The sequence below is a fragment of the Merops nubicus genome, unplaced genomic scaffold (genome assembly GCF_000691845.1).
Source record: "Merops nubicus isolate BGI_N331 unplaced genomic scaffold, ASM69184v1 scaffold2813, whole genome shotgun sequence".
Lineage (NCBI taxonomy): Eukaryota > Metazoa > Chordata > Aves > Coraciiformes > Meropidae > Merops > Merops nubicus.
In genome coordinates this window covers 73,062-88,441 of record NW_008599456.1, presented here as the reverse complement: position 1 = coordinate 88,441, position 15,380 = coordinate 73,062, and the positions used below count along the sequence as shown (strand labels likewise).

Here is a 15,380-nt window from a genome sequence, read left to right as displayed (position 1 = left end):
CATTCCTGCAGCTGCACAGGGGATCAGACAGGGGAGGTGACACTGCCAGGGATCAAAAATGGCAAGTGGGGAGCTGTCATAGGAGAATGTCTTCTGCTAGGAGAGTTAGCTTATTCTGGCCTGGTGACATTGTAGCCTGGGAGTGCTGCATCAGCGCCGCAGGATCATTTTTAACTAACCTCAATTCAGGGATGATTAATCCTCATGGAGCAGTTACGCTGTGAGCTACAACAATATTAGGAGTTCCTATTCTTGTTGCTGACATGAAAATGGTTTTGCATAGATAGTGCAGTATGATGGATTTCGGATGGCCAGAATAATTTGGGAAATGTCAATCAGAGATCTGGTAGATGGCTTAGTGCTTACTTTGTTTCAGAAGTGTTACAGTGATACTCTGTAATGCTGCTGCTCTTTTAAACACTCCTCATCCTATTGATTTGTTGAGAGGTCTTAACTAGCTTAATTCCTGTACTTAATAGCTTAATTATTTTTGCCTAATCTTGTTACCTAGTCTGTGGATTAAACTTCTAATTTTTGCTTCCAGTGCTACCAGTAGCCTTCCAACCAAATGCTTTTTGCTTACTAATAATATGTGATGTTTTTAAGTTAGGCATTAAAAACTTCCACAAACCCTGTAATACCTGACTCCTGCACTCAGTGTCCTTACCATCTGTTGCAGCAAGCTTTGCATAGAACAGAGCAATTTTTCAGAGCACTTGCACTTCTCTCCAGAAAAGAAAACAAGAAGTGACCTTAGCACCTTTGACCTGGTTCACTCCTGGATCAGTGGGCAGTATTTGCAATAGTATGGGAAACTCACAGTGGCATTCCAGCTTTGGCACTGAGGAATGTTGCTGCTCTATCTGGCAGTATGAGAAGATAAGTGGGAACTGAAAAATAAGTAAAAAATTATACATCAGTTGCCATGTTGATGTATAGTAAAGGGAAAAGAATACACTGTTGAAAACAGTTGAGGTTTGGTTTTTTTTTGTTTTGTTCATTTTTTATTTTAACGTCCCTCAGTGAGCAGAAGAGATGGTTTTTCCGTAGCTAGGAGACTTTTCCCCAGTGGATAAGTTGGTAGCGAACAGATTGGCAGCACACAAAAAGCACATCAGGCAGATACTGGGGGTGTGTTCCTTTTGCTGCAATGATCCGTGAAAGCTGCTTGTTTTATCAAACCTTTTCCAGTCACTTTCTGGCTGAAGTTTCTTCTTTCTGATGATCAAAATTATCTTGATCTCTTCAAAGAGGGCTTTTTATCTTTCCCATGATCAGCTGAAGAAAAATTGGTGCTGGTGGCTGGAAAACAGATGGCTGGTGTTGCTTGTTTCTGAGATCTGTGCTTGGCAGCTCAACTTCACGAGACGTTGGTTACTTTGCTGCTTATGCTCCTTGCCATAAAGGTTCTGCCACAGAGTTCTGTGCTTCAGCTGCTTTAGTCCCCAGCATTTTCCAAGCTGTGTTGGTATGGAGCCCCAAGGCTGCACAGCCTGTTTTCTTTCCCAGTTACAGATGGAGTTTTACAGGCACATGTGGCCTGCACATAGCCAGAGCTGAGCTGCAGCTTACAGCTGGGCTCTGCTGTGGGCCTGGCAGGGAGTCACACTGGCATTAGTCCTGCCCAGTGCACAAACAGGTCCCGCAAGTCTGCCTACTAGAACCTGTACCAAAAAGCTCAGCACGTCAGGCACCTGCAAAACAATTGCTTAATTTAATTTTAGTTCCATTTAATATCATGTAATGTAGAGGGACTTGATTCCAACATCTTACTAAGTGTCTTAATACTCTGTATTTTTTTTCTTCCTTTTATCCACCCTCACTCTTTAGTTCTCACTGGCTTTTTGTCATGTTGTGCATCTAGCCTGGCAAGTGGAGCCAGGAGTACCTGTGCAAGCTGTCTTGCTAGAACAATGTTCACATTTGCATCTTAGGTGAGACACACATTTAGCAATGAGCTTTGGTAGAATAGTGATCTGTATTACTGCTTTAAACATCCTAATTTACAGTGGTAAACTGACACTGAATAGAATGAGTAACTAAAAGGCCTGCTATGTTTGCTGAGGCTCACAAGAATTTAGCATAGAAAGATTGGCAGCAATTGTCTTGTAGTATTCTGATGTTCCCTAAAAATACAAGTGAAGGATTCTACTCCTTTCCCACTTTTTTTTTTTTTTTTAAGGAAAAGGAAAAAAAAAGAAAGGAAAAAAAGGTGAAGGGATTGCAAATACTACCTAAAATCAATTAAATGCATAGTTTTCAATTTCTGCTCCTAAGGGAAGGGGGAGGAGAGGAAAACTTCCAAAAATCTGTAATACAGTTCTGAAGTGTATAAGAACAACTCCTGAAAGCTTGCATTAAATAAAGAGTCTTGTACAGTTTGGCTGAGTAGCACGTGAACTGAGCCTCTTTGTCTCTTTATAGTGTCAGTCCTGTATTAAACTGGTTCTTTGTCTTCACTGGAACATCTAGCATTCATAAGATTTCACCAGTGCAAAAATTATACAGTCCATCACAGACTGATTTACATGCAAATGGTTCTCTCTCATGTAAAGTTGTTGAAATTAATTTTATTTCATTGATACAGAGCTATCAGTTCTTCTACACATCAATACCAGCTGCCATGACAAAACATAAGCTGACCTCTTTAATGCTGGAGTCTTAAAACAAATGTTTCATTCAACTTTACATCCCTGAACTCCATTCTGGAATAATGGCTGAGACCTACAGAAAACTCCCTTGTCTTGGGCACAGTCTGTCTCCATTCAATGTCTATGCAGATTGTGTATGATATTGCTTGTTTCCTGTGATGTCTTAAGTTTCTACTGCACATCTGTGAAGATCTAGGAGATTCTGCAGGAGTGCAAAACCTGACTCTGGAGAATTTATCAAATAGTAGTATTGTGAGATTTAAAATAAACAGCCATATAAAGATAGTGCCATTGTACTATAAAAACAATTCAGACCTGTGCTGCTGTATGGGTTGAAGCTGTATCACAGCACAACATGTACTGGGAGTGTTGTGTTGGTTTGTTCCTTCCTTGTGCAATTTACACCATTAGCTTAAGAATTAAAGGAAGTCGGAACTTTATACTTACAAACTTTTCTGTAAAAGAAAAACTGTGCAAGCCTATTAGACCACATGGGGAAATCTGCTGCATCTGGCAACGAACACCTTTGAAGGAAGAGCTTAGCTTCACACTGTAGCTTGCTGTGCTCTGGAGAGTAGCATCCAACCTTCTCCCTGTCCACTGAGAAAGTACCTCTCAGCTGAGTAGTGGCCAGTCTATAAGTGCATGGGAGACTTCTGCAGAGCATATGCTCACATTACTGAGTTTTGGTTGTGCTCTCACTACAGAGATTTAGTTCTATTTACATCCATGCCCTATCTTGTTCAAAGGAAGTAGTGAGATGGCATCAGCAAAATCTCTGCAAAATCTCCTCTGTATGCAAGAATTGTCACAGCCTCCTATTTTAATAGTTAGCAAGAATTCCATGAGAAATAAGAAATAGCTTATCAAATTCACACACCATATTTTGCTGAAAATTTTGCAAAACACTTCAGCAGTTGCTGGCCTTACTAGTGGTAAGAAGTGTTAGGTGAAGATAAATCCAAACTGTTAAAATGACACGGTACCGGTCCCAGAGCTGGTCTGCAGGAACACTGAGGAGCTGTCATTTACAAAATAACCTAGGCAGACAAGGCTGTAGGTTTACTCAATTTTCTTAGAATGAATTGTTTGTCTAAAAGCTGTCTGTCAAGCAATGTTGGAAGCTGCTTGCTTCACAGCAGCCTGAGAGAATCCAAGCGGTGGCTGCTCCGCCTTGTCAGTACAATGAGCAGCTCTCACTTGAATCCATGAAGACAGAACCTGTGAAAGAAGAAACAGGGGCTTTTATCCAGTCATTTTCCTGACCATAAATATTCTTTAAGATATGCCATTTTACATTTGAAATAAACTTCGCAGTGCTACTTATTCTGCAGTGATTAAATCCAGATGTGCATAAGAGGAGCATTCTAGTGAACCATATAAAGCTGTTCCAAGCTCAGAAAGCTTTTTCCATAACCAGCAGGTAATTTATCAACTTAAGAGAATGAAATGAAGGGTGAAGATAAACATTTTGTAGAACAAGAATTGAAAGAATACATCTAGTTAATTTGTTCTCTCCGCTAGAATTAAAATGGATCATCTACAATCTTTTTCAAGTGTAATTTAATCTGACCTATAACATCATAATGGAATTATTTAAATATTTGAGTGCCTTGTTTGAACTATTTTTTCAGCAATCCTGAGGTAACTTTTTTTTTTTTTTTCCTCTGTAGTGACACAGCAGCAAAAGTAATGGTGGAACTGCTGGGAAGTTACACAGAGGACAATGCTTCCCAGGCTAGAGTTGATGCTCACAGGTAACACTGACTTCCTGGTTTCCTTAAAAGTAGCTTTTTCTCATTTGCTAAATTATGTTGATCAACTTTAATTTAGAGTACTGAATGGCCTGGCAGGCAAGAGCCCTGATGCAGCCTCTTTTCTGTAGTGTGGCTGACTCGATCAAGACTTTATCTGTGCAGTACGTTGTGATGTCTAGGCAGAGCCAGGCTGACACCATTTTGCAAGTGCACAGGTCTGCTTCTGGTCACTGCCGAGAGACAGCAGCTGAGAATAAAGACCCTGATTACATCAACTGTGCCATCAGAATTTGAAGTGGCATCCTTTATTTCAGGTTTTTTACTTACTAGTTGTTTGGTTCTCTGACTTTGAGGGTTCTTTTCAAATAGCACTTTCTGTTGAAAAGAAATTCTTGCTCTCTTTTCTATGAGCAAATAGTAAGAATGGGAGTAAATTGATTCTTAACAGTGTATTTTCCCTACTGGCCAAAATGAGTAAAAGCTTGTATCTTGACATTCTACCTATCATGATTCTTCTTAGGAATTAGATTTTTAGTAAGTTGTGTAATTCTGCCAGGTGTGTACAAGTAATAGTTCTCAAGAGAGTTGTTTATACTTGAGTATGGAGGGAAGTCAGGATGATTCATTTTGAAGTGTCTATGGATAAATCAAAACTTCTTTGACAACCCTAGACCAATGAGGCCTTTTATATCTGCAAGAACACATCTATCTAGGGTTTATCATATTGCTGTATCAGTGCAGATCTTAGGTTCTTCTGGGTGTGTGTTACACGGCAGTCTAGGGCGTTGGAACAAGTGTAGCACTAAGTCTTCTAGTGTGCTGCTGAGGAAAAGCTTTCATCTAGAGTTCTAGAAACACTTTAGGTCTGTTTATAGTCTGGAGCTGCAACCGATAAATCATAGGCCTTGCAGGGTCTGCTGTTGGGGTTTTCTCTGCTTCCTGTCATACATTCAAGTATAATTAATCTTCCTAAACAACTTAATTCTATGAAATTTTAGGACAGTAAAAATACCTCTAGGAATGAAGGCTGAGCTGGCAGTAAACACGTAGATGGAAACAGCAGGGTAATCTCTAGTCTTGCCATGTGGCAAATTTCTGTTTTGATACTGGGCGAATCACTTAATGCTTTCTGTTCCTTGCTTTTCCATCTGTAAAATGAAGACTAAAATTGGAATGTGACATGTCTTACTCTTCAGAATAGTTGAAAACCATGTGGATGTTCCCTAGAAAGCAACGATCAACAAATTGAGTTCCACTTACTCATAAAAATGTGTATGGCTGAAAATAAGCATTTTTCTTTTCTAATTAGATGTATTGTACGAGCATTGAAGGATCCAAATACCTTTCTCTTTGATCATCTTCTTGCCTTAAAACCAGTCAAATTTTTGGAAGGAGAACTTATTCATGATGTAAGTAACTTTGTTTTTTTCAAGACTGTTTGTTTCCCGTATAGTTCCTTGTTTGATCAGTATCTTTTGAAATTTGTTAGAGTAGTTACCTATGTCACTAATATTAGGCTGCAACGTATTATTCTTGTAATGCTTTCAGAATTAAAAAATTAAAACACTACAAGGGAAATGTTTCCCTTTAGCAGTTTCAGAAACTCATAAAAATCCTGCCCTCAGATGAGTCCTGTGGCAGAACTGCCTTTCAAGTCAGAGAAATGGAAGTAAGCTCAGTGCAGATTGTCCTCAGCTATTGACAGCAGACAGGATTTAGCTGTTAATGGTTGATTTTTCTGTTCAATACCAATCGTTTTTATATATAGATCTGCCCAGCCTGCAGGGAGGGTAACAGATAATAAACTGTTCTTATATTTGTTTTCCATCTTCTAGCTTTTGACGATTTTTGTAAGTGCTAAACTAGCATCCTATGTCAAGTTTTATCAGAACAACAAAGACTTCATTGACTCCCTTGGTAAGTTTTCAGATCATTACATTTCTATTTATGCGGCTTAAGATGTGGAAGCTGCAGAGGACTTGAGTTTGAACCCATATATTGAAGCCAAGGAAATTTAATAGGAACTTTAAAGAATGTATTAGAGTACATAGACTCTTAAACTCCACTAGACTGTTAGTGGACCATCTAACTTTGATTTGTTCTACTAGGACAGGCTGTTTTACGGGTTAGGAAGAGAACTGGTTTTTTACTCACTTTTCTATTAAACCTTTTGGGAGGGGAGTTTTGGTGCACTGATAGTCTAGGCTAGGTCAGATCACAACTTTATATTAAGTAAGCCAGCAGCTTGTATAGATCTCTTACAATTTTATAACAGCATGTACATCTGAATAGTAAGATAAACCATGCAAATAGTGTGTGCGTGTGTCTGTGTGTGCTGATGCATTAGACCTAGCAAGCCAGTCTGTCCCAGTTAATTTGTTTCATAACATGAAGCAATGTGATGGAATGTTAATGTCAGCACCCTCTTTATTTACACACTGAGGAAAAAAGGAGTAGTAATTAACACTTTGACACTCCCCCGTGGATGTGTAATTGACTGTTTCAAAGGAGCACTGGTTCATAAGCTATTGCATGCATTAAAATTACGTTTTTTATATTCCAGCTTTTTAGGACAGGGGTCAGTGACAATGCAGAAATTGCTCAATGATGCAGATTTTTTTATTACTGCATTAAGGTTTTGACATATTGGTAATGAATAAGTGTTTCTATAAAAATCAGGGGTTTTTTTTATAACTTTGATTTTGAAATGACACTTGAACACTGGCTGAATGCATCTGAGGAAAGACAGTTTTGCTAAAACAGAGTTTAGTACAGCCTTTTAACACATGCATTATTTTGTTTAATGGAGTGTGGTATAATTCTGAGAATAATTACCCTCAGTGCTTTAAAATGCTGGTACTTTGGGTATTAAGATGATAGAAATATCAGTGTGATTTTTTTCTGTGGATAAAATTGGCAAGTTTTTGGTAGTTTGTGTATATAGGGTAAGCATACCTTTTGCCCTGTGTATCTGAACACTAGTTATGTAGGCATACTTGCCTTTCATAGGGGAAAGTGGGTTTTGTATTGTAGTTATTTTTATGTATTGAAATGATGTATCTGTTAGTTATTTGTCCACAGCAGTATTTGCTGAACATGCTGTTACACTAACATTTGAATAAATTTATGGAAGATTACTCGCATATATACAGATAAGTAATCAGATAGTATGCAATGGTCACGATTTCTTTAGCTTTGCCTCCATGTATCTGTGTTTACCTCTGTGAATATGCAGCCTGTGCATTTTCAGTGTATCTAGGATTCACGTGCTCATAGTAAAATCCATAAATATCTGTGTAACCGTCCTGAAAGACGGCCTTAATGCAAGTTATCTTGATTTCTCACCTGCTTTATAGTGTACTCAGGAAATTCTGAGTGTCTCCGAGCAGTGGACAAGGTAGAGAGATTCAGGGTCAGAGCACACTGGAGTGCTAGGAACTTGGTCCAAGCATTTCAGCTGTGCCTTAAGAAAACAAAGACAGTTTGGTATAGAAAACAATACTGTTCTATTAGATAAGGCAGTTAAAAATTCTTCAGAATATGCAGCTTCAAAGATGTATTTTTTTAAAAAATTGCCTATTGGGCATGAAAAGAAAGGCTATTAATAATAGGATTTCAGTGACAGTACAGCATCAGCTTTAGTTCTTACCTTCCCTGGATCAGGACCAATTAAAACTAGCCTCTGAAGGCTCCGACAGGTGGCATCCGTTCATTACAATCTGTTGTTTTATTAATGCTGACAACTTAGGCCAGCAGTAGCATTATCTGTGTCAACTGAATCGCCCTAACATGTCCACATCTAATCTGGTGTTACCAGCAGTCTTTTAGGAAAGATAATCAGCAGCTCATTTGCATTTGTTAATTAGGGTTACTGTGTGCTAATTGATTTTTTGATGCTTGTAGAGTTCCATTAAACCCAGTTAGGTAGAGTTGCTGATGCTCCTCGTTCGTATGAATTATGGTGATCACATTTTTGTTGAATCGGTGCCAAATAGGGAACCTGCATCATAATTACAGCTAATTAACACAACATGGTGTCCTACACTAATGTGCTTTCCTATTAGCGTATGGATGTTATAAATTCCAAATATTTACTGAAGCCATCTGAATGTTTATAATGTCATTCCAAAACAAAATGAATGACATTCATTTTAAAGAAACTTCCACTGCATCTCAGTAGGTACCTCATAGAACTTGGATTATGAAATGCTCTGGTCCATCTGAATGTCTTAACTTTCTTGACGTAGACCTTTTTTCAGGAAAATGGTTTCTGATTTACATGTTCAAGCCCTTGGCTCAATTCCTTCTGTTGCTATTAATACAATGATGTAAAAGACCTCACCTAACTTCTAACATCTGTTCCTCTATTCTTGAAGAACACTTTTTTTGCCATGCCAGGTGCTCTAGACATGCATGTGACTCGTATTTTTTCTGTGGTATAAACAGTTAATTCTGTGCCAAAACACATTCTTTTGGCACAAAAATGCTATGTTGTTAAGCTGTTACTGAGAGATGTTGTATCTTCAAGCAACTTCTGGAGAAGACAGTAAGTTTTGATATTACCAGTTGTGTATTCTCCCTTTGCTGTTGCATTGCTGTTCTTCCAGATGGTGCAACAGAAAAACTGATTTGCACCCTCACCAGCAAAAATTCTGTGAAGGTGATGTTTTTACTGTTTAAAAAAATCTCTGTGCTTCGTTTTTGTAGATAGTCATTGTCAGTAAAAGGTAATAAATGAGTCTTGATGAATTCACAGCTAAATGAGCTATTTTAGGAAAGCACAAGGGAGATGCAGGAATTAATGCTCCCCCCCTAAAAAAAAAATGCTAAGGACAGGTTGAATATTTTCTTGATGTGAAATATAGATTTTAAGTTACTAGAAGCACATGTAGCATAAATAACGAAAAACAAATTAATGAATTACTGAATTATCATTAATACCCATAAACTATCAACACCTTGTACAGGCTTGTTGCATGAACACAATATGGCAAAAATGAGGCTACTTACTTTCATGGGAATGGCTGTAGAGAATAAAGAAATATCATTTGAGACAATGCAACAGGAACTTCAGATTGGAGCTGATGATGTAGAAGCATTTGTTATTGATGGTAAGAACTACTCATTTTTAATTTATTTGTTAAAAGATAGAGCTGCAAAACTTCATGCTTAAAGACACGCCTAACTGTTGTCTTTTAAACTTTCTTTTCAGTGACTGGAACTGTATTTCACGTAATTCTTTATAGAACTAATAAACTGTTTCCAGGTTTAATTTGTCATTTGGCTTTGTTTTCTGTCATTAAAACAGGATGTTTGTAGGGGAGAGAAGTTAATGAAAATTGTACAGGATATTGCTTTAATAGATTGGCACCAAAGAATACGATTCATGCATGACCTTCATCTTGTTACATCATTTTGCTTTCCTGCGTACTAGACTGTTAAAAACAACAGCAAAACAATATGGAGTGAACTGTTGTGTGTGTTTGTATTAGTCTCATTTTGAACCATTTTTATGTAGTGTATACCTTTGCACTATCTTTAAAACATGGCTCAAAACAGCATTGCTTTTCTTGCAGCTGTAAAGACAAAGATGGTATACTGCAAAATAGATCAGACACAGAGGAAAGTAGTTGTCAGGTAAGACTTAATTCTCCATAGCATTTTGCAGAATGTAGTGTGTTCTAATTATTTCACTTACATTTGTAGAATATTTTAACTAGAAGCAAGGTATTGTTCTTAGCAGTTGCTGGTAGTTAAATAGTTGCTATTTATCATAATTTTATTAAAGCTCACACTGAATGTGATTAGCTTATTTAATGAAAGAGTCCTATTTTCCAGCACATTTCATTTAATGACCTAATAGTGACGAGAATACTAATGACCGTTGTTGCTTTAAATATTTGGGAAGGCTACAGAATTCTCATACTGGTAAAGTGCAGTTCTTTATATAGAGAAAATTAAAATTTTCCTCTTCACTTGTGAGAGTAAAATAATGCTATGTAAGGATTGTTAGGTGAGCATGACATCTAGTAACCATCTTCCAATTTTGTTTTACTTCTCTAGTCACAGCACACATCGGACTTTTGGGAAGCAGCAATGGCAGCAATTGTATGACACTCTAAACACCTGGAAACAAAACTTGAATCAAGTGAAAAACAGTCTCCTCAGTCTCTCAGACACCTAACTTTTTTTTTACCTAGTTATGGCATTATAGATAAAATTTATTCAAAACTTTGACAATTTGTGAATGTTTCCAAAATGTATGCAATTGGATTAATGGCGCTAAATACTCTAAATTTCAACACAAAAAAAGGCAATAAAACGAATGTGGGAAAAAATCTTCCGTTGATTTTCTTACATAATTAGCAACAACTAACAGTAGCAATACTGGTTATGCTTCTTTCATTCTTCAGTTTATAACCTGAGGATCTTTCCTTACAGTAGGGGTGGGGAGGAAGGGGAGAGAGAAAAATGATAGCACAAGCAATTGTAATGTAAGAGAAAATTTCCCTTATACCCAAAGTGAGGAAAATGTGAACCAGTTAGAAGTGAAGCAGTATCTGCTGCCTTACCTGTGTAAGTCATACCTGATGCTTTAGTGCTGAAAGAGGTCTTACTGCAACAGATATATCTAAATAATTTGGCAGAAAGGTATGCAGAAGATTCTCCTGTTCTTCTGCACTTAGAACTGCTGCAAGTTGTAAATGTTTATAGAAACCACTGTTTTTTGAAACAGTTGCAGCTGATTTTGCTTGCAAACTGAGTGAGCAGTCTGACAGAAACCAAACAAGTATTTCAGTCAAAACTCATGGGAAGCAGAAGGATACTCTTAAGTAATTGTTTAATTTTACTTCATGTTTTAATATCCATTAACTTGTGAACTTTTGAACTACAGGCAAAACCCATAAAAACTTGGATTGGATTGCAAAAACAGAATTAATGCTATTAGTAGTAATGGTATCAACTTTTGAACATCTAAAAGGTCTGTATGCTGTATTGAACAGGAAAGCACACACTATAGGAATCCATATTCTCTAGGAATACCTCTATGAATCTCGTTTGCACAAGTGATTTATCTGTGCCTTTTAAACACAGACATGCTTTTAATCGCCTGCCTCTGATCTTTACTGGCCTTCATATTTTCTTTTTCTTGCTGAATGAAGTCTCTCCAAATTCAGAATTTTCTCAATTTCTTCTATCTGGTTTTGTATAGTGGAGTTGGGAATAGAAGAGCTGTTGTCAGCGCACTTGGAGATTTCACTTGTTTCTGGAGTTACAGTCAGTTGAGAAGACTTCTGCTCATGCTGTGAAGCAGTAAATCCTTCTTTCACCTGACAGAACACAAAATTAGCAGTTAATTCAGTGAAATTCAGGTACAAATGTTTGAATTGTTGGATTTTGCTGAGCATTAAGCAAGCAAGGAAATGTGAACAGAAAGAAAAGTAAATTGGAAAACAATTAATTTGAAGTGCCTGCTCCAGCTTTAATTTAGAAAACCTGATAATGATAAATACACTTTTATAAGCTAACCCTTAAGACTTAGAGTATGATTAAAAAAAGGGACCCTGTGCTAGAATGCAGATTGGCAAAATAAATAGTTTGTTTAAACAGTTTAATGTTGGAACTGACATTTCTATTGCTATGCCGGCATTTGATTAACAAAACCCAAAATCATGAGGTTTATAGTGTTAACTCCCTCTCTGCTTCGCTGCTCTACAGATTACAAAGCAAACATCGTTAAATCATGCAAGGAAGGTCTGTTAGGTTGGGGGTTTTATGTTAAAGATCTTTTTGTCCCCTGAATAGTTTTAACGACTATTTGATAGATACTTCATATCTATCCAAATCAAATGCAGCAGGGAAACAGGTTTTTGCCCGAGCACCGAGTTCTCCGTGGGCGACCCCAGGTCGTGTGGCCCTCGGGGAGGGCAGCACGCAGCTGCACCCAGAGCCAGCCTGGCAGTGCTTCCTGGCCATCCCTGCCGTCACGCCGAGACGGGTTGAACGCCAGGGTAGATTCCTCTCAAAGCATTTCTTGAGGTTTGAAATGCGAACCATAAGTTTCATTCAAAATTGTTTGCTTAGCCTGTTGCTTCTGGAACAAGGTTACTGCCACGCAGCTGAGGTACTGATGCTTCAGGTCAATGATGACTGTTCTCCATTTCAGTGAGGAAGGAACTTCATTTGAGCAATAAAATCTTTCACGCTAAGGCAAGTGGCTGTACACGTACACTCTCCCATGCTCTTTCCCAAGGCGTCAGAAAGAAACAGATCACAATCACAAGCCACTACTCAAAATCTCTGTAGACTAGCATCTGGGACAGCATTTGTCCTCTACCAATAATCCAAGAGAATTTCATTTAGGTCTTTTATATGTGGAAGTGAAAATTTTTAGTGAATTTAAGCCATACCATGTTACTTGGATTTTACTGAAGACAACAAGTGTTTGGACCTATTTGGAGAAGTAATTGCAGTTAGGAAATATATTTAGCATTTTAATACAGTTCTGTGACAATGGGTTTAGAATAAAGCTTTAAAAAAAATTAATTTCAACTGTCAAACTAAAAGGCCTTGTCATTTTCATGATGAAATCTAAGTAAATTGTGTCTCACTGCCAGCACTGAGTAATATGGCAACCTACAGGACACGTGTAAAAACCATTCACTGTTGAGTAGCATGACTGCACAGTTAGGGACTTGGGTCTAAACTGAGCTGAGGAAGCTTATTGATCCTGACCTTGGTACTCAGGCCTGTACAGACTGATATTTAAAACAGTTCTTCATATTTTAACTAGAATTTTAAATGCACCTGTAGTTTTTTTTTAATTTTTATGACCTTTTTGAGCCCTATACAGTGGTTGAATGAGAATACCCAAATTGCAGAAGGTGTAAGTCTGCTCTAGTTATGATCATACGTGTTAGTCAAAGCAAATTAACTGAGCAGTGGAAAAGACTGCTGAGCCTATTCTTCATCTCCCAACAGCTTTTTCATCTGTCATAAAAATGACAAATTTGAGGACAGAAGATATTAGAATGACACGAACAGAGAAGGAAGGGAGGTGTATGTGACATCCCAGGCTGAGATTTCATAGATTAAGTATTTGGAAAATAATCTAATGGCAAACCAGCAAGACATGGTGTTCTTGTCCACCTCATGTTTTACTTAGCCATGACACAGGGACCTTTTGTTTGGGGGTGACAAAGTAGATATAACCACAATCACATAACGAACTATACCTTTGTATTAGCTCCACCTCAGTGAGAAAAAGCATAAGATACACAGTAAATACCACCTCTGTGTTTGGTGAAATATCCACCTCACTGTCACTGCCAAGTAGAATCCTGTTAGGAAAGCCGAGTCATTGGAAATGTCAGTCTTCACTTCGAGCTTCAGACTGTGAATGGCCTGAGAGCTGAGGAAGGCTGCTGAAGTCAGCCAGCCTTGTTACTTGAAAACACTACACTGCCTGACCTCAAACCTCATCCGAAGACAACAGCCATAGCTACCTGAGAAATAGTTCTAGAACTTCTACAAAGGAAGCTCAACTCCAGTTGTAAGTTACCGTATTGCTTTTGAATAATTTTTAGCATTAGGTCGAGTCCTAATAAAGCAGTTCTAGCTGTTCAAGCTCTGCAGTCTGACACAGACCTAAAAGTGCAGTATGAGCCATTGCTAGGGCCATTCTGAATGAAGCTTCCTTACAGGGGAACACTAAGGTTCTTTTTAATTCTCTGCTGTTACACATTAGCGTAATATCATCCTACTAAACAACAACTCTATATATGACATCATGTAACTGTAGCATAGAATAAACAGGTAGGCTGTAACTCATACATACGCTACCTTCTCAGTCTTTCACAATTCCTTTAAACATGGTCCTATCAAGTAATAAGAGGAAACAATGTTTTTATACTTTTACATAATTATTTTGTTTCTTTCCTTTTTTTTCCCCCTCTTTGAAAGAGCTCCTTTAAGTATAGGTGATGATTTTTATTAGGGTACACAATGAACTACTCTCTTCATCCCCTCCCAAACAGACTGGTTAGCATCTGTTTGATTCATATGTTGTGACTTTTTCCTACTGCTTTCTATCAGCCTTAATTGTGAAAAACGGTGCCTTGTTGCCCTTTTGATATTATTTTGGAGAGTGACTAAGTCTTAAAGTATCCAGATGTGTACAGTTGTACAAATATCTGTGGAATTAGCTCACTGAGGTCTGGTTCGCAATATTTTTAATTGACTTACATGTTTTGTGGGAAAAGAAGAATCATAAAAAGTCTTTGCTGTAACATTCCATCCTTCACTAAGGTCTCCCTGGGGGTCTCGGTGGATATTAGGGGTATTCAAAGTGTCGACGGCTCTGTTAAAACTGGTAGAACCTGATTGACAAAAAGGAAATGGTAACAACTGCTGTTTGGTCTCTAGGCACTAATTGTAAAGTGACTAAACTCCTGGGTTACCTCTGATCTTAAGAAATCAAATATTTTTGTTTTAAATCACTGAATCTCTCTTGTAGGCTTTTCCCTCTGCATTTTTTTTTTTACATACTTCTGCATCTTTTTTGTCTTTAAAGATGAGATATTTTTCTACTCTGATTAAAAAATGTTTTATATCATTTTCACTTAATTACAAATTAAAATTGTCATTTATAGAAAATGTATGCTGAATATTCTAACCAAATATATTGTTTTCCAACAGTGTTAAGTTTAAGATTCGCTTTCCGATAACGGTAATAAAATACATAATTACTGCCATCCTGGCATATCCCAGAGTGACTTGTAATTAAAAAGGCATTCTAAATACAACAGTTCTTAGACAAACAACATTTTAAATGAGGAGTCTTTTGTAAAGAGTCCTCTATATTATTTCAGGAAATCAGGCTACAGCTATCTCCTAAAGGTAGGAAGCGCAAATAAGTAGATTAATCATAGCAGAGTATAAGGTTCCAATCCTGCACTGGCTTCATGTGCAG

General features: G+C 37.6%; 2 protein-coding genes across 2 annotated transcripts in view; one reads left to right on the top strand and one right to left on the bottom strand.

The window, feature by feature from the left end:
• EIF3M (eukaryotic translation initiation factor 3, subunit M) overlaps nt 1–10,744 on the top strand; it is a gene marked incomplete at its 5' end in the record, with an annotated part of 14,453 nt that extends 3,709 nt beyond the window's left edge. The window contains 6 exons of the mRNA XM_008937382.1: nt 4,325–4,408; nt 5,718–5,817; nt 6,244–6,325; nt 9,376–9,519; nt 9,985–10,045; nt 10,472–10,744. Coding sequence (XP_008935630.1) covers nt 4,325–4,408; nt 5,718–5,817; nt 6,244–6,325; nt 9,376–9,519; nt 9,985–10,045; nt 10,472–10,592 — 592 coding nt within the window. The remainder of the gene's footprint in view (nt 1–4,324; nt 4,409–5,717; nt 5,818–6,243; nt 6,326–9,375; nt 9,520–9,984; nt 10,046–10,471) is intronic.
• Nucleotides 10,745–11,532: 788 nt separating this feature from the next.
• CCDC73 (coiled-coil domain containing 73) overlaps nt 11,533–15,380 on the bottom strand; it is a 52,019-nt gene continuing 48,171 nt past the window's right edge. The window contains exons 16-17 of the mRNA XM_008937381.1: nt 14,654–14,787; nt 11,533–11,739 (exon numbers count right to left, since the gene is read on the bottom strand). Coding sequence (XP_008935629.1) covers nt 11,533–11,739; nt 14,654–14,787 — 341 coding nt within the window. The remainder of the gene's footprint in view (nt 11,740–14,653; nt 14,788–15,380) is intronic.